Raw genomic sequence first — 18870 nt, forward strand, 5'->3', positions numbered from 1 at the left:
CTACTTAAAAAAAAAAAATTATGAAATGCTAGGAGAATCAAATTTTTTAAATCTGATAAAGGTTAAGATGGTGCAAAGTATTTTCTCTACTTTGAATAGAAAAAAAAGAATTTGTATCTTCTATTCACAGCGTAACAGGGAATGTGGTCAAAAGATGGTAAATTCTTTTTGTTACCAAAAGAAAATGCCGCTAAAGAGAGCGAGTAAGGAATGTAAAGTCCCATCAACTCATCAGTGGATAATAAGATACGGCACATCCATAAGATGGAATAGAATTTGTCAGTAAAAGAAATAAAAGGAATTACAATTGGATGAACCTTGAAAATGTCATGCCATATTAAAGGAGCCAGTCACAAAAGACCATATAGTATGTGAGTCCATAAACACCCAGAATACACAATCCATGAGGCCAAGTAGAAGTTATTTTGTGCTGGGGGGTAGGGTGTTGAAGAGCCATGGAAGGTTACAACTAAAGGGTGCACAGCCTCTTTTGGGGGGCAATGGGAAGGTTCTAAAGTTGATCGTGTGATGGTTACAACAACTCTGTGAAATACTAAAATCCAGTGAAATAGATAATTTAAATGGGTGAATTGTATGCTACATGAACTACTGTACCTCAATAAAGTTGTTACCCATAAAAAAAAGTCAACATATAATTTATGGTAAGTATTACTTTGCCAGTGGAATCAGAACACTCCACAGAAAATAATCTCTAATATGAGAATTCTGTTCTCAACAGATTTTCTTTACTAGAGGGCACATGGGTGGTACAGATGGTTACGTGTCTCCCTTCAGCTCAGGTCTCGATCCCAGAATCCTGGGAATGGGCCCCATGTGGGGCTCCCTGCTCAGTGGGGAGTCTGCTTCTCCTTCTCCCTCCGTCCCTCCCCCCACCTGTGTTCTCTCTCTTTAATGAATGACTAAAATCTTTAAAAAAAAATTTATTAAACAAAATATAAACGGGTCTGAACAGGGGTGAACAGAACACACATTCAACATGTGTCCTACCTTTGTGGTAGAGACTAAGACTGCTGGAATGAAGGCAAATGTAGTGCTTGTCATCACAGCCCTCATACTTGGTCACACAGAACAACGAACCACTGTTGAACTCTAACCAGAACTCGCCATGCTTATTCTCCAACAGCTCTCCATTATCTTGCTAATAAAAAGATCGGAAAAACACAGAAGTCATTAATTTTTTTCATTATGTTGCTAGTCAGTATACATCATTAGTCTTTAATATAGTGTTCCATGATTCATTATTTGCGTTTGACACCCACCAGTCATTATTTAAACACAGAAAAGTCAGAATGCCCGTTGGGTTGCCCCTTCCTGATTCAGCCTAGAGGATTCTCCCACACGGTAGCAGAGCAGTCTGAATCCCAAGCCATGCAACGTGGTGGCACGAAATGCTGTGCGGGGTCCCCCGTGCAGAGTGAATCCCCGACTTCACCACTCTCTCTAACAGGTAAATTACTAGTGATCACCTCAGCAGCAGAACCAGCATGTTTGCAAAAAAAGGCCACGCCAAGGTTTGTCTTGCAATCCACAGTGAAAAAGCTCACTGTTCAAAGCCGCAGTCAGGGCAGAGCACCTCAGAACCCGGACCTCCCTCAGGCGCTCAAACAACCTCCCACCACCTCACTGATGGCAGGTGCAATCACGGCACGTTTAAAGTAAAATATAACTGAAACAATACTTTGCCTTTGCAAATCCTTACCCTAACATCTGTAAACACTGCCATTAGTCCATGGTTAATACTCAGAAGCACTGAGAGAAAACTCTGTGAGTTCTTGTTCTGAGAATCTAGCTTTTTTTTCCTACGAGAACGATAGTTGGGATCGACAGTAGAAAAATACTGCAGCGTCTCCTCCTCAGATCCACTCTCCTCATCTGTGAGAAATAAATGTCACAGTGATATAGCCTATGGAGATAAAATAGCAACTGGAGTATCATCCCCAAAATACCTATTTTACAACCGTTTTTCACCAAGAATCTACAGGACAATAAAAATGTACTTTCTGTATTTTTCTACTTTAAACAAGGTACATACTATCACTATAAAGATAACATTTAATTTATAATATTCACAGTATGTAGATAGAAGAGGAGAAATACTGTAAATCACTAAAAGATATAAAATAGAGTTACAAGAAACATTTTAAAATCTATCATTTGAAAAGGTTACTGCTTTATTAATAAACCCGGCATTTTAAGTCAGAACAAATTTAAAATATATTACCGTAGTGCACTGTGGATTTAAATGGACTAAAACTATCTTTGTTGAAGGTATTAATCAGCTGACTGGCTACAGAAAGACCAATACCATAGGAAATATTTTCAAATGTCTCCACTGGTGAAGGAGCTGTTGGTTCCCAGAGCAGCAAGTCATTAAAGATCCTATGGAAGACAAAAGTTGAAAAATACTAACTCATAGTTCAGCTCAAATTAAACTCAAGAACATGTCTTTAAGAAGTCACATGAACGGGGCACCTGGGTGGCTCAGTGGGTTAATAAGCCTCTGCCTTTGGCCCATGTCATAATCCCAGGGTCCTGGGATGGAGCCCCACATCGGGCTCTCTGCTCGGCGGGGAGCCTGCTTCCCCGTCTATGCCTGCCTCTCTGCCTATGTGTGATCTCTCTCTCCCTCTCCACCCCGACCCCACAAATAAATAAATAATTTAAAAAGTTTAAAAAAAAAAAAAAAAAGAAGAGAAGTCATATGAACAATAATTTTTCTAAATGGGAAATAGAAATTAGATCCTACAAAGAAGTAGGTTTTGTTTGTTTGCTTTTTTTTAAAGCATTATGTCCTTTCAATGGAAAAGTTACTGATGCAGCTCTACTGAGGGCAGTAAGAAAAGAATCTGTACAATTAGGTACAATTAGCTATCTGCCCGGTTTTACCTATGCCATGTGTTCCAAATTACATACACCTAAATGCACTTTACAGGAGGAAGTTAATTTAAAAACATTTAAAAAACAGAGAAAAGGCTGTTCACACTGGAGAGCAACTCTATAAACAGTCACAGCACGCTGTCTCATCAGCTGCCCCGTCCCCCCCAATCCCCCGCACCCGCCCCCATCCCGCCCAGCACCCCCCTCCCCTCGCCCCGCCAATCCCATGGGGCAGGAGGAAGAATCATTACTCTCACTTCACACTGAAGAGGAGAAACTGCCTCCTAAAGGTTAAGTGCCTTACCCAAAGTCACAATTTGTGGGAGGACCAGGGCCACAGCCCAGATCCTGCCCAGCTCCCAATTCAGCTCTCCTCATGACTCACTGTTCCTAGGGATAACTCCTTTCTCTCTCTCCCACAGAAAGCACCACTTCCCTGGGAAGTGGGCATGGATTAAGAATGTATCCGAAATAGGAACAAAGACAGGAAACCCTCTACTTGCTGCACAGCCAAGTCAGTCCTGGTGGTTAACGGGTGATACATCTCAAGCTAGACTAATAGCACATCCTACTTTTTCAAAGAAATAGCTGTCACTACTCAGATGCCCTCCTGCTCCTATCCCCTCACCCCCCATTATCACCCCTGCTCTAACATTTCTATTAATACTCAGACTTCACAATGTCCTCTCGGAAGCCTGCTGTTAAGATCTGGACCCACAGTGAATCCTTCACATACGTAACTCAATCATGGAGGCTGTAACAGTTATTTTCTTGCTTCCCCTTCCAAAACTGTAGCCTCTCAGAGAAAGGGCCTTAGGTCTTGGTCATCTTTAAATGTGCCTAGCACAGTGGCTGTCACGTAGCAGGCACTGAGGGTTTGCAGCTGAGAGGACCATGGATGACTCGCATGGCAGGACTGCCAAAGGCACAGCCTCATGGTAAAGTCTAGTGTGAATACCAGTCAAGGTGCCAAGCGATGACATAGGCCTGGCCCTTCCTGTGAGAAGCCACTTGTCTAGGAACTTGTCTAGGAACTTCCTGGGCCAATTCCTAAGCTTAGAAAGTATAAACCAGGACTGAGTACCGTGACTCTCAGTAGGTTGAAATCCCCACCCCAAAAGCTCTCCATTTGGAACCATCCGTAGGTGAAGAACACCAGGGATAAAGGGCAGAAGTAGGTCTCACCTCAGACACAACACAGATAGCTACGCCCCAGACTGTGGTACTCACCGGCTCACTGCTTCTTGGGTATACTGCTCATAGGACAAAGAAACAAGAGTCTAAAGCCAATCTTACTCTAAACCCCTTTGTAAATAATGAAGATATAAAATGAAGAATTTTCTCAGAAAATGCCCTTCCCTAAGTTTATTCCTTAAACCATTCTCTTATCTTCATAGGTTAGAGAAACTAGGACTTTATGCTAAAACCTGGAGTTCTAAAATGTAAGCGTTGTATGATTTTGCGTTTTCCTTATTTACATTTTGGTCTAAACACAGTCTTCATATCATTAATCCCATAAAACACTGGATGATGCTTCCAATACCAGAAAGAAAGCACTCAAGATATTTGAGGACAAAGGAACCCCTGGGCGGCTCAGTCAGTTAAGGATCTGACTCTTGATTTTGGCTCAGGTCATAATTTCAAGGTTGTGGAATTGAGCCCTAGGTCGGGTTCCTCACTCAGCAGGGGGTCTGCCTGGGATTCTCTCACTCTTATCTCTCAAATAGATTTTTTTTTAAAGGATATTTAAGGACACATCACCATGATTCTGTGGCTATGAGCCTGAAATGTAACAGACAAAAAATATCTGATTTAACAAAGCTAGTGAAGAGTCTTTTATGTGCTACTCTAAAGGACTTTAACAGAAAAAATCCTCCTGTTCCATGAGACTGTCTATCTGAAAAGAGGCGCCTGGGTGGCTCAGTCGGTTAAGCGGCTGCCTTTAGCTCAGGTCATGATTCCAGGGTCCTGGGATCGAGCCCCACATTAGGCCCCCTGCTTAGCAGAGAGCCTGCTTCTCCCTCTCCCTGCCACTCTGCTTACTTGTGCTCTCTAGCTCTCTGTCAAATAAATAAATAAAATATTAAATAAATAAATAAATAAAAAGAGCCCATAGACCACAGCACTAGAGGACTAAACCAAGATCCTAAAATGTATGAAGTTAAGGCAAAGTTGGTTATATCTCCTCCTCAGAAAGTCTTTTTTTAGTGTATGAAATAAAAACTAAAAATAAATTTTAGAAATTACATAGATAAAAGGTCAGTATTTTGCAAACATTTAGCAAAACTCAACTGGGGTGTGAAGATTAGATAATACAGATTATTAATCGTAATTCAGCCATAAAATGAGAAAATGATGTATAAGAGTATCCTTGTCCTTGGGAAATACACACTTGAGTGCTCAGGGAGGGGCATCAGGTCAGCAGCTTACTCTCAGATGGTTTGGTGGTGGGGCAGGGAGCTCTTTGTTCTATACTTGCAACTTTCCTATAATTCTGAGAATATATGAAAACTTGGAAACACTATTAACTCAAAAAATTAAATATTAATTCAAAATAAAAACAGACCTATTCAAAGCCAAATGAGGAACAAAGAATTCACACCCTGAAGAACTTAGATATGCGATTTATATGCCGCACAGGGGGAAGAAGTACTTCAACATTTATGTAACTGTAGGTACCTAAGAGCCAGAGAAGTGAGCAGAGTAAGGCAGAACAGAAACACTCTTCAACAACCACTACTAGAGCGCCGGGGTGGCTCAGTAGGTTAAGCCTCTGCCTTCGGCTCAGGTCATGATCTCAGGGTCCTAGGATCGAGCCCGAGTTGGGCTCTCTGCTCAGCGGGGAGGCTGCTTTCCCCGCTCTCTCTACCCGCCTCTCTACCTACTTGTGATCTATCTCTGTCAAATAAATACATAAAATCTTGGGGCACCCGGGTGGCTCAGTGGGTTAAAGCCTCTGCCTTCGGCTCAGGTCATGATCCCAGGATCCTGGGATCGAGCCCCGCATCGGGTTCCCTGCTCAGCGGAGAGCCTGCTTCCCTCTCTCTCTCTCTCTGCCTGCCTCTCTGCCTACTTGTGATCTCTGTCAAATAAATAAATGAAATATTTAAAAAAAAAAAAATACATAAAATCTCAAAAAAAAAAAACCCACTATTTAACCAACTCCGCAGAAGAACAGATAACTCGCTTGTTACCAGATTTGAGCGATCAACGCCCCCCCCACCGCGCCTCCCGCCGCCATACTGACGGGCGACCCCCATATGCTAACCGCTGGATCTTCCGGATGAGGCTCCAGCACACCGAAGAGTCTGCTCCTGTCGGCTGAGCTCTACGTTCTGTATGTTCACCAACTGCCAACTGTGTTTGGCCTCAAATGTGCTCATCTCACCTGTATTTATCGTTGTTAGTGTACTATTGAGTTAAAGTATACCTAACAGATGACTTAAATATATAGACTAAGGCGGAAAAAATCTTAAAAACCCAGAAGGATTTTACACTCAGATTCCTTTGAAACTATTCAGTAACTGAAAACTGTAGACAAAACCGTGTATTATGTAAAACTTCCATCTGTGGCTCATATTAAAAGGAAGAAAAGAAAGGCCTTGTCTTGTATCTTAAACAGAAATTATAAATGAACATATTTGTAAACTGAATGTTTAAGGTGCATGTTTCTGTTCTGATTTCCCAAATCTAACCAACCTGCTCAAGCAAATGCAAAAAGAGAAAGAAACCAATTAAGCTCTTCTGACCGCTAGGTTAGGTCCTGTACTAGTCGTTTCATTTTGCTCAGTCTTAGCCTTGCACCGTTTGTCAACTCTTGGTAGATATTCCTAACTATAAGGGAAGAACGGTCTAGGGGTCAGTAGTTTCTAAACGTTAGCTCATGTGTAACAGCTAAAAACAAAAATAAAAACGGTAAAAGCCTCTGATACAAATTTATAAATCATAGGCTTCTACTTACACAAATTATGTATAACATAAAACAAATATAAAAATATAAACTTTAAAGACTGTAGGGGTGCCTGGGTGGCATAGTTAAGCCGTCAACTCTTGGTTTTGGCTCAGATTGTGATCTCAGGGTCGTAAGATCAAGGCCTGGCATGTCGGGCTCTGCACTCAGCACGGTGTCTGCCTGAGATTCTTTCTCCCTCTTGCACTTTTGCACATGCTCTCTAAGATAAATCGTTAAAAAAAACGAAGATTTTTTTTAAGGTTAAAGAGAAGAACTAGCATTTTCTTCCTACATCTCATATGGACAATCCTGTGAAACTCATCATCAAGACGACTAAAAGCAGATCTTTCGGGAACTTAATTTTCTGATTCTAAGACCAATAATCCTGGTCACTAATAAGCAATAAGGAGATCCAGAGCTTACTATTAACAGTTAAGGAATAAAGGGCCAGAATATCTGATATCAAGAAAACATACAGCAGAAACAACAGTATAGATTCTAAAGACTGACAGAAACAAGAAGCTCGTCTCACATAGGAGAAGCTAGTGATGACTGACACTAAGAACATCTTTCTTCTAGAAGAGCACATGACCATCTTTCAGGTGTGCTATAGAAGTGATTCCTCCAGTGGATGGGAAGAAGGACTGTAACAGAGGACTACTGAGTGCTCACTGTTTGCCAGGCGCTGTTCTCCAAACTTCTCCAGTGCCGTATCATCTAATGCTCCGAACAACCCTCTGAGACAGGTTCAAGAATCATCTACATTTTACACATGAGGAAACTAAGCTCAGTTCGGGTCCGCTGTGAAGGAATTCAGAGCCTAGGCTCTTTTAACTCTAGAATGCTATTTATTTCAACATATTTGCTTTGTATGTATATTTAAGGATATTTGCAATCAATTTAAATTGTGTTATACAAGTTGACAAGCCTGAGTTTTATAATTCTAGGAAGATGTTTTTTGAAACTCTCAAAAAAGGATGTTCCTTGTAACAGACTGTAGGATTCTGATTTTACCCCGGCACCTGCTGGCCCTCCATACAGGGGTCTCCAAACTCTTTTCATGTCACTGCACACATGGAAGACATTTGCCCAGAACTCTGTGGTAAGCTGACGGACAGCAAATAGCCAACAAAGGTGGAAGGAATAAACATCATGTAGAAGTAACCTAGTTACTAGACACACTGGTTAGGAAACTCTGCTATTACAACAGCCCACAGCAACAGTTACCAGTTTTGTAATCAACATCACAGGAAGTACCCAGAGATGATAGATAACATTTAAGCAAGGAAAGAAAAAGGGAACGTGGGGAAATAGGGAGGCAGTTAGGCAGAAAAGTCCAATCCCAAAGACTCAACTGAATGTACTGAAACTGGGGCGCCTGGGTGGCTCAGCAGGTTAAGCCTCTGCCTTCGGCTCAGGTCAGGATCTCAGGGTCCTGGGATCCAGCCCCATGTCAGGCTCTCTGCTCAGCAGGGAGCCTGCTTCCTCCCACCCCGCCTGCCTACTTGTAATCTCTCTCTGTGTCAAATAAATAAATAAAATCGTTAAAAATAATAATAAATGTGTTGAAACTCACCTATTATAAAGCTTCTCATAAAAGCGTTTATTAGGTAGTGTTATATGAACGTTGGGTAATGTAAGTTCCAGCACGTAGTGAGAATTGCTGATTGCTTTATCCTGAAACTCTGTCATTTCCACAGGGTCTCCTGGCATCACCATCTAAAATATAAGAGTTCAAATGCTCTGGTTTCTCTTCAGATCGTATAAATCTTTTGCCTTTTACTAAAATATACGAGTTCAGTGCAAAAAAAGCATCAAATAACCATTTCATGTTTAAAGTAATAGTAGCATTTTCTTGCCTAAACAGATAAACAAGCATGTAACTTTTAACCAGGGAAGAAAACAAAATTACGATTCAGTCTTAGAGTTAAGAGCCTAGCACAGTATACCAAGTGCTTCTTCAAAAACAAAGAATGAAAAGGACTGCTGTACGGTCAAGGACAACCCCTTCGTTGCTCACTCGCATTTTACCTGCTCATTTTCAAACATGACTCTCCGCGACGAGAAGGGAGATGGGGCTGGTCTTCGCAGATCACAAACATCCTTCAGGGAATGAGCACCTCCCTCCTCCTCCTCCTCCTGATAGCGGCCGTCACTCTCCTCTTCCTCAGCTGCTATTCTCTCCAAAATGGAATGCACAGCTGGCGGGTTTAATTTCAGTACAATTCTGACAGCAGAGACAATTTAAGAGGTCAAGGTCTCAGTGGGAACAGCAAGGCTTTAACCTTTCTGCACTGATACAAAGACCACTGATGATAGGACGCAGCTTCTCTACAAAGTCTAGGTCTCATGTAACCACTTCTGAGCGTGCTGTAAACTTCAAAATGTAGAACGGATGAAACAAATAAAAGAAGAGCATTCATATTTCATACTTTGCTAACTGAAAATCTGACCTTGTGAGGACAGTTATCTTTCAATTTCACTAACAGCTGGCAAATTTGACCTAAGAATTCTATTTTCCTGAAACCAAAGGCTTCTGGGGTCTGTTCTGCTATGACAGAGTATTACACATCTAAGAGAACTTCTGCCATAGAAATTGTTCAAATGGAAAAGAGACTGATAAGAGAACAACTGAGAACTGCAAACAATGAAGTACCATTTTCCTTCAGGAATTTCAGTAATTAAAGGCTTGCCTTGTTGCACAGAAGACACAAACCTGAAGTAAAGCAGCAGACACCCTGGGCGCCTGCTTTCCTGCTCCCTGCGCAGCACTAGCTAAGGCTTTGCCGTCTCCTTCCCAACACTGTAGTGTGGACGCCTGGTGCCTTCAAAGCGAACCACTGTGGGGCATCTATCGTGGGTTTTTCCCTCAAGTAAGTGCTGCCAGTTGGCTCCCCTTATGAACAATCATGACTGTTTCCTAATTTATAGATATCCTAATGTAACTAACTGTGCTCCAAATTAATCGAAGTAAACCCATTTCTTATGATGAAAACTCGGGCACTGAACTGCTCATTATCAGGCACGTCCTGATCACACTGCTCCTAAGAGCCTGCGAGGTCTGATCCACAGGGGCAGGTAGAAAAAAGGCTGGCAGGGAAAGGGCACAAAAAAAGATTAATTCTCAGGTATTAAATATTTAGTTTTCAATATAATAAAAGTCATTATTTCAAGTAAACTAAATCCTTTTAAATATACCCAAGCCCACTATCAGGCTATTAATAGTCTTGCTATAATATATAATGAGTAATTAACAAATGTTAATAATAATCTCTTAACAAATATAAATATTACTTTATTAATTCTCCTAAGAAATCCGAAGCAGCGATTCTTGATATCCGTCTGCACGCTGGAATCATCTGGCGTAATTTTTTAGATTACCCTGATGCCCAGGCTCTACCCCAAAATCTCAGGGTGGGGCCCATGATTTGAAAAAGTGCCCCAAAGCAATCGCATACTATAAAATTCACTTGACAACTAACCAAATGATGCATGTAACTCTTCTACTGTAGCTCTGAACTATTTCTTTTAAATGGTTAATGATTCTTTAGTCCCTCTAATTAAACGGGGTGACTCGAGACCAGGGAACACATTTTATTCCTTCATCTCTCACAGTACTGACAGACACCTTTCATAAAGTAGTACCCTCACTGGATTTGTCAACTTAATTTGTCCAACTCTCTCTGTGTTATCTCATCAGGGCTGAGTATTTTTAGTTTAAATTGAGTGCCAAAACATTGATTGGATGTACTACAGCAGGGGCACCTGGGTGGTACAATCGGTTAAGCAACCAACTCTTGGTTTCAGTTCAGGTCATGATTCAGGGTCCTGAGATCAAGCCCTGCGTGGGGCTCTTGTTTGGCATGTGCAGTCTGCTTCAGATTCTCTCTCTCCCTTGGCTCTGCCCCTCCCCACTACACACATGTTCTCAAAATCTTTAAAAAAAAAAAAAAAAGTACCACAGCATTTTTGAAAGGATAATCTCATTAAATGTCTATCATATCCACCTGGTTACTCACCGTGGCCAGTCAAAATCATCTGAAGATGCTGTATCTCCACCTACTCCACTAGACACATGGAAAAACTTAACAGACGGTTCTCCTTTATCTTCCTGGAATGACCCTAGTAAAACAAGACTGATTAACTACAGTGCATTTCTTCTCAAGTGCTTAAAGATAGCTTCCTCCTAACATAAGCAAAGATCTTCTGAATCAGGGACACAGGGCAACATTAAGTTGCACAGGAAAGGACACAGGGCAACATTAGGTTGCACAGCACTTATTCTTTTGTTCCTATTTCATGGATACATGTGAGGAGACAGAAGGAGCAGATAAAGATGATGTCTTCTGTTCAAACTCCAATTCTTATGTCAGGTACATAATCATGACACACTAAATGCAGCAGTTGCCACGTACTGCCACTGAATGGTTATTCTACATCAAAGTTTATGCAATTATAGGAACATAGAGATAATAACTATATTTCTTAAGTGTCTTGTACTAAGCACTGGAAGAATTACTTCCACTCACAATAACCCTATGTATGCTTGTCTGTCCATTTCACACAGAATGACTTTCCTCTAGAATAATGTTTCTTCCCACTGTAGATAAGAGAAGTTCAGACAACTCCTAAAGTCCATTTCATGAAGTCATCACTATCACATCAATTATAAATATCTCTAAAGATGCGTAAAACTCAGGACAAGGGAAAAAATACTTTGCAGCCTATCCCCTGAGATGGAGAAGCAGGATATGGTGGCAGGGGAGCTTGCGATTAGAAGGGTATAATGGCAGGGTCCCTGGGTGGCTCAGTGGGTTAAGCCTCTGCCTTCACTCGGGTCATGATCTCAGGGTCCTGGGATGGAGCCCCACGTGGGGCTCTCTGCTCAGCAGGGAGCCTGCTTCCCCCTTCTCACTATGCCTGTCTCTCTGCCTATCTATGATTTCTGTCTGTCAAATAAATAAAATATTAAAAAAAAAAAAAGAAGAAGGGTATAGTGGCAGAGGCAAGCTGATTTGGAACGACAGAATGAAATGTCAGAATCTTCCAGAGTTCCACATAGACCTGGTTTACCCTAAGTCAATATATATTCTGTCAGATGACAAAAGTAAATACAGAAAAGCTGTCAACAGGCTTTACAAAGAAAAATCAACAGAGATTAGTATGATGACTGAAACCTCAAGTGTGAGACTTTGGTTTGAATCTTGATTCTGCCATTTACTACCACGTGGTCTTGGAAGGTACCTCTTCTTAAGTCTATGGATTCCTCACTTATAAAGGATAAAAATAACTGGAAATAATAAGTCTAACATAACCATGATGAGGAAAGAAAACCAGTAACACATGTGAAATGCTTGGTACAGTACCTAACACAGAGTGGAACTCAAGAAATTCTGGTTACTTTCAGCCCTACAACAAGTAAGGAGTCAGGTGGCAATAAAAATGTAAGCTAAAGGGGCATCTGGGTGGCTCAGTCAGTGAAGTGTCTGCTTTTGGCTTGGGTCGTGATCTCAGGGTCCTGGCATGGAGCCCTGTGTCAGGGTCCCTGCTCAGCAGAAAGCCTACTTCTCCCTCTAGCCTCTGCCCCTGTTCATGCTCCCCCCACCCCAAATAAAATGTTTAAAAAAAAAAAAAAAGGTAAGCTAAAGCACTCTACTCCCCTGTAGAAATTTTTTTTTTTTTTTTTAAGGGAAAAGCACGAACGCAATCCCCCACTACCACAAATCATGTAGTCAAGTTTCCCACATTTGGGAAAATTGCAGGGGTCAGCACATCCGGAGTGCAATGGACAAGCCTCACCGTGGGAAAACCACCTTTGTGATCATGGTATCTCCCCTGCCACGTAATTTCTGAAAGTAAGTATTTTAATAGAGTAAATAATCATGCTTAGCAACTTTTTAAAAAATTAATTCTATCACATATTGGTATACAATACTGGAAAAAAGTCATTTCTCTTGCTTTCTAACGGTGTCTATATTGGGGGCTGCCATAGAATTTTTCATGTTTCCTTGAGCAGCAGTTGCTTGTTTCTGCTCTGGCTCTGCATAGTCCATCTTACCCACTAGTTCTCTAAAGGTAAGTTCCAATTTAATTTGTTCCGGGGTTGATCCTCCTATAAATTCAGTCTTAAATTCTAGATCTGTGAATGCTAAATGAAGGATCTCCTTCTGAAGTGACTTCTTAAACCACGGCCCTCTTTCTTGATCTGACCGAAGATCAGGTATTGGGAAGCGAACGGAAAGGTTGAACGCTGGTGTGGCAACTTGTACTGATATCCGACAATTTGCAGGATTATGTGAATCATCCAGAAATACTTCAGTAAAAGCCTTGTGCTAAAACACAAAATATCAAAAATATGCCAAAACATCAAGTTAGATGAACATAAATGACACGGATATTCAACATTACAATATACATAATCATATCTACTCTTCATTCAGTATACTGCATTAAAATATAACTCAAATTAACTACTACCATATTAATTTAGTGTAATGAAATTTTATAACGCAATAGTTATTGATAAAACTTCAAATAACTGGCAAAAGTTAAACCAAGTAAGTGAAAGTCAATCAATCAAAATAAAAACTGAAACAAAGACACAGGCACTATAGATATGCACATTTTACTATAGACTAAAAAAACAACAGCATGTAAATTAGGTTACAATAAATCCAATACAGTTAAAAATCAATTCAACTTTCAATCTGAAGGCTTTATCTACCAACATGCTATTCTAAAGACTTGATGGGAAATAAGATAGATTATGCCAAATGCCAGGGCCCATCCCCAACTTAACTTTAGATTTCCAGGACTAAGCCTAGAGCCTGGCACAGCCTAAGTTCTAAATATTCACCAAGTGACTCACTCTGCTCCCATCCAACCCAAGGGTATGAGCCCATCAAACGACCCTTAGGAAACCAAGACACATATGCACCCTCTACTCAAAGCCATGTTGCAACAAAAGGGTCAAAGAACATGCCCTTCAAATACAAGTCTATTTCTGTTTGGGGGGAGTTTGTTTTTCTAAAATGTACTGAAGCTTATAAAGCTTTAGCCCAGAGTACACTACAGGTGGTAACACTCTTTCATGAATCAGTGAAACCTCCAGGATTAGGGAATTCCTTTCTTATCCTGCACTGGGAGTTTCAGCACACCTGTTCTTTCTCTCCCCTCTTGGACTCCGTAATACCATCCCCCACTCTTCAGCAAAAATAACCCAAGAGACTAACCATCATCCCAGTACATCTATGGCTAACAGCATGTATGCATGCTAGCCCCACAGAACTTGAAATATAAGTAACTGATGACAACAAAAAATAAAGAATGTGACTTAATGTGAAGACCTACCACTAATTAAGGGGGAAACAAGTAAGTAGAAAAATAGCTCTTCCATTTTCTTTTAACCAAAGTTCTGTCTGTTCCTGGTCTAAGAACCCCCCCGCCCAATTCCAGCCCAAAATTCCTAACAGATCTCTTGCAAATCTGACAAGAGACAGAGACACCATGCAGTAGACAGATCTAAATGTGATGCTCGATAACACAACGGCATACATTATGTTCCCACTTTCAAAAGTGTACCTTACAATATAGGGGCTACATTTTATAGGTAGACCAGGTAGTTGACTGAATGTCTGAATAAATTTTGTGCAGATAATGTAATTGTAATTTATAAAATTCAGATATACAGAGAGAGGGAAAGGAAATCTAATTCTACACTCTAACATAATCAATGCTACCAACTGGTATATTTCTATCCATTCTTTCACTCTACCTCAGTTCTATTTACACAGTTGTGACAAAAGCTTATGTGGAAAAATAGGTTTCACTTTTTCTCTTAATACTTCTTCATAAGCTTTCTTCATGTTGCTACACCATCTTTATAACCCTCATTCAAAATGGCCACATAAAACTTCATTCAATATTACTACAAAACTTACTCAGCTAGTCTGCCATCCAGACATAAAAGTCTCCATCTTTTCATTATGAACAATGCTGTTTTAATACTATATGCTATTTAATCTATTGAGAATACTTAAATTCAGAAATGATCCTACTAAGCCCATTAGCAAGCTATACTTGGGATTAGTATTTGTAATGTTCTGAATACTTACGAGACTAATATGCTTATTGTATGAAGTATACATGTGTGAAGCCATCATCTCTACTGTGGTAAGCTTCTGTGGTTGGAGCAAGGAATTTAACCTGTCCACAATACTGATATCCAGCTCACAAAACACAGGATTTAACTTAATCTGTAATTCTGCCTTCTGAGGTACAGAACTTAGTCTTGCTTGATTACCCTTTAAAAAAAGAAAAAGGAAAACATTAACATGATCACTACTACAAAATTAAGTGGCAACAGTATGACTGTCACAGAATATGTATCAAATGAAAATTTACAGGTGGCAACACACAATAAGGCTTCTTACCTGGGGTCCTTTATTCTCAGAATGCTTATAATGAAGCTGAAGGCACACAGGGGGATGGGAATCCGCTCGTTCTTTGGAATGGAACATTAAAAGCTTACAAACAAGGACAGAAATAAGTTAATTGTAAGATCTTAAACTATAATTCATCCCACGAATTAACAGAGATGCTAATGGTATAAAGACTTTTTTGAAATCAGGAAAGCTGATTTTACATTTCATTTTGGTCATTCACAAGCAATGTAAATCTTAGACAAGTTAATTTCTGTGACACTTAGTATCTCATCTGCAGAACGTACTGAGAATTCAAGTGAATTAATGCCTAAGAAAGTAATCTGAAAATAAAATAATGTACAAGGGCAAAGTAACAGCAATAAATGTTATCTTGATAGCTTTGGAAAGTTTCTCTAGTACACACTTCTAAAATTGGAAAAAAATCAGACTAATAATAAATGAACAAAACACATTTTGCTTGTCCTTGAACAGTGCTTATTAACACACTATGGGCATTCAGTACTTAACAGACTTCTTCTGAAGTTAATAGTGCCTAGAAAGTTAGTGAAATAAAGTCAACTGTCCCATTACCTGTCTGCTTCTCTGAAACAAGTCAACTCTAAAAATTCTAAGACTCTTACAATGACCTTGAATGCCATACTTTAAAATGTTTCAACAAAACAAACATGCGTGCACACGCACACACGCACACTTCCTTCCTCTGTGACTTCCTATACTTTTTTTTTTTAAATAAAATCAATGCTGTAAATACAACCCTATAAAAGCAAGGCAGATTTAAAGAATAATCCTAAAGACAAAGTATCTAGCATTTACCTCTGTGTAGTGAGGAGGAACAGAATGAGAATCAGTTGGAAACAGGCACTCCAAGAGTTCCATTTGCCCAAGGGACATATCAGTACTAAAATATCGGGAAGTTGGTCTCTGTCTTTGTTCATAGGACACTTTCATGCCAGTTCCTATAAATCTATTACAGAAAATGAAGCATTTAAGAGTATACCTCTAGGTTAACCAATGTGGCAAAGAATAGTACACGTCACAATAGGTGGATAATCGTGCTTTATTAACACAAGTTCAAGTTGTTAGCAATAACTAACATACCTAAGTGTATTAACCAGAAAGAGTGCTTCAAACTGCCTATTCCCTGACATTAAGAAAGCAGTGTCTGATAGGAAATTATCCAGAATGTATTTATTTCCCAACAATGCCTTCCCTTCTTTGACACTTTAAGTTTACACTGCAGTGAAGGAAAAAAAAAAAAAACTTTCATATCTGTAAAATATATGTATGCCCCCACATCGGGCTCTCTGCTCAGTAGGGAGCCTGCTTCCTCTTCTCTCTCTGCCTGCCTCTCTGCCTACTTGTGATCTCTCTCTCTGTCGAATAAATAAATAAAATCTTTAATAAAAACTTCATGCAATATTTCAAAACCTTCAGTCAGTGGACCTCAAGTGAAAGTCATCTTCCTGTTTTTGTTGCTTTTGTTGTATTTCCTACTGGCAGACATTTGAAACCTTGTCAAATGTTTTTACAGTTTAATTATAAATACTATGGTCCTAGCTTGCAGAGTTTTTTCAGCTAGATATAAAAACTACTCTGTGGATTAATTTTAACACTTCAAAAAAAAAGAAAAGAAAACAAAATCAAAAGGTCAAACTTTTCTTTTCTTTTTTTTTTTTTAAGATTTTATTTATTTATTTGACAGAGAGAGATCACAAGTAGGCATAGAGGCAGGCAGAGAGAGAGGAGGAAGCAGGCTCCCTGCTGAGCAGAGAGCCCGATGCGAGGCTCGATTCCAGGACCCTGAGATCATGACCCAAGCCAAGGCAGCGGCTTAACCCACTGAGCCACCCAGGCGCCCCAAAAGGTCAAACTTTTCTTAAAATACTAATATATGTGCCTAAACCATTAACATAAAATATAATCAAAAGAAACTTTCATATTAACATGAGCATATTAATATTATACATATTAATAATATTATACTTACAGATTTAATTATCTCTTCATCTATTAGGACTCAAACCATGAAAGAATCACTGGCTATGTGGGCAGCTTTCTTTTTTTTTTTTTTTTTTTAAAGATTTTATTTATTCATTTGACAGAGATCACAAGTAGGCAGAGAGGCAGGCAGAGAGGAGGAAGCAGGCTCCCTGCGGAGAAGACAGCCCGACGTGGGGCTCGATCCCAAAACCCTGAGATCATGACCTGAGCCGAAGGCAGAGGCTCCAACCCGCTGAGCCACCCAGGCACCCCAGCTTTCTTTTTTTTTAAATAAAATTTTGTTGTTGTTGTTTTTAAATAGGCTCCATACCCAGCATGGAGCCCAATTTGGGACTTGAACTCACAACCCTGAGATCAAGACCTCAGCTGAGATCAAGAGCTGGACATAACCCACTTAGCCACCCAGGTCCCCCCAGATGGCTTTAACTTCTTCAAGCAGAAACTGAAAATACAGCCTCCAGGCTCAGGATCAGCCTTGGTACCCTCTCCCACCCCCAGACAGTGGCATGGGAGTCATGTTGTGTCCATGTCCCTGCTCATGAGCCCACTCCACTCTCAGCACCATTGCCATCTCTGCTGAGCCAGTGACAAAAAGAACTATTTTTTTTATTATAATGGTGCCAATATTTTAACTGGCAAAATATAGCCAAAAAACTTGTCAAGGGTGCCTGGTTGGCTCTGTAGGTTAAGCGTCTGACTTTAGCTCAGGTCATGAACCTGGGGTCCTAAGATCGCGTCCCAACTTTGGGCTCCCAGCTCAGCATGGAGTCTGCTTCTCCCTCTGCCTCCACTTCCTGCTCATTTCTCATGTGTGTGCTCTCCAACCAATGAATTAAAAAAAAAAATCTTAAAAATTGTCAAGAGCAGAGAAAACTCCAGATTATCTCATCTTATATGCAAATAGTTTTACATGCCAAGTAACCTGAGTAAGAGATTCTATGGTAAACATTTTTGTAGCACTGCAAGAAAACCTCACTTATTCCCTCATTTACAAATAAAATGTGAATCAAAAAAAGAAATAGGCAGATAAAAAAGCACCCATACGGTTCTTTTTCAAGCATCATTAATAAACATGAGAGAATTTACCTAAGGTGATCGTGTTTGCAAGCTTCTGCAAATACTGTTCGAAAAGACTTAAAATCATCTGTTGAAAATCTTGCTGGGTCAATCTTTTCTATACAGGTAAAGAAAGCTATTGCCAAAGGTGTCAGTGGATTAAGGTTCAATGACGTTTCAGGTGGTGATAAAGGATCAATGTGAAGCACGGAAATGGAAAATGTTCCCACAGCTAGTCTGAAAATAAGTTCAGGCCTGGATTCATCCACTGAAACAGATCTAGATGGAAGAGCTGAAACACATCGGTTAAAATTATAGACATAACATTTAATACTTAAAAACTATCCATTACATCAAAATTATAAAGAAATTACTCAAGTGTTAGTTTTAAAAAGCAGGTGATCACAGAACAGTCTGAATGATATTTGATATTAAACAAGTAAGATAAACTGTTATCTTTCTACATTTGATATCCAGGGTTCTTGATACCTGAAGTGTCAAAAAGAAACATATGAACAA

At 40.0% G+C, this 18870-nt stretch overlaps 1 protein-coding gene and 1 non-coding gene across 4 annotated transcripts in view; both read right to left on the reverse strand.

The window, feature by feature from the left end:
- ATG2B (autophagy related 2B) overlaps nucleotides 1-18870 on the reverse strand; it is a 78934-nt gene that overhangs the window by 33437 nt on the left and 26627 nt on the right. For all 3 annotated transcript variants that reach the window (XM_004754730.3, XM_013057417.2, XM_004754729.3), the window contains exons 11-21: nucleotides 18382-18643; nucleotides 16108-16258; nucleotides 15283-15375; nucleotides 14965-15153; nucleotides 12909-13182; nucleotides 10870-10972; nucleotides 8882-9077; nucleotides 8427-8569; nucleotides 2243-2400; nucleotides 1721-1893; nucleotides 1009-1159 (exon numbers count right to left, since the gene is read on the reverse strand). In XM_004754730.3, the coding sequence (XP_004754787.1) occupies nucleotides 1009-1159; nucleotides 1721-1893; nucleotides 2243-2400; nucleotides 8427-8569; nucleotides 8882-9077; nucleotides 10870-10972; nucleotides 12909-13182; nucleotides 14965-15153; nucleotides 15283-15375; nucleotides 16108-16258; nucleotides 18382-18643 (1893 nt within the window). The remainder of the gene's footprint in view (nucleotides 1-1008; nucleotides 1160-1720; nucleotides 1894-2242; nucleotides 2401-8426; nucleotides 8570-8881; nucleotides 9078-10869; nucleotides 10973-12908; nucleotides 13183-14964; nucleotides 15154-15282; nucleotides 15376-16107; nucleotides 16259-18381; nucleotides 18644-18870) is intronic.
- Nucleotides 12537-12700, reverse strand: LOC123390595. The gene has a single exon (XR_006605142.1). It is a non-coding gene; the product is annotated as a U1 spliceosomal RNA (small nuclear RNA).

The sequence above is a fragment of the Mustela putorius genome, unplaced genomic scaffold, assembly GCF_011764305.1.
Source record: "Mustela putorius furo isolate JIRA1106 unplaced genomic scaffold, ASM1176430v1.1 tig00000129_pilon_pilon_pilon, whole genome shotgun sequence".
NCBI lineage: Eukaryota > Metazoa > Chordata > Mammalia > Carnivora > Mustelidae > Mustela > Mustela putorius.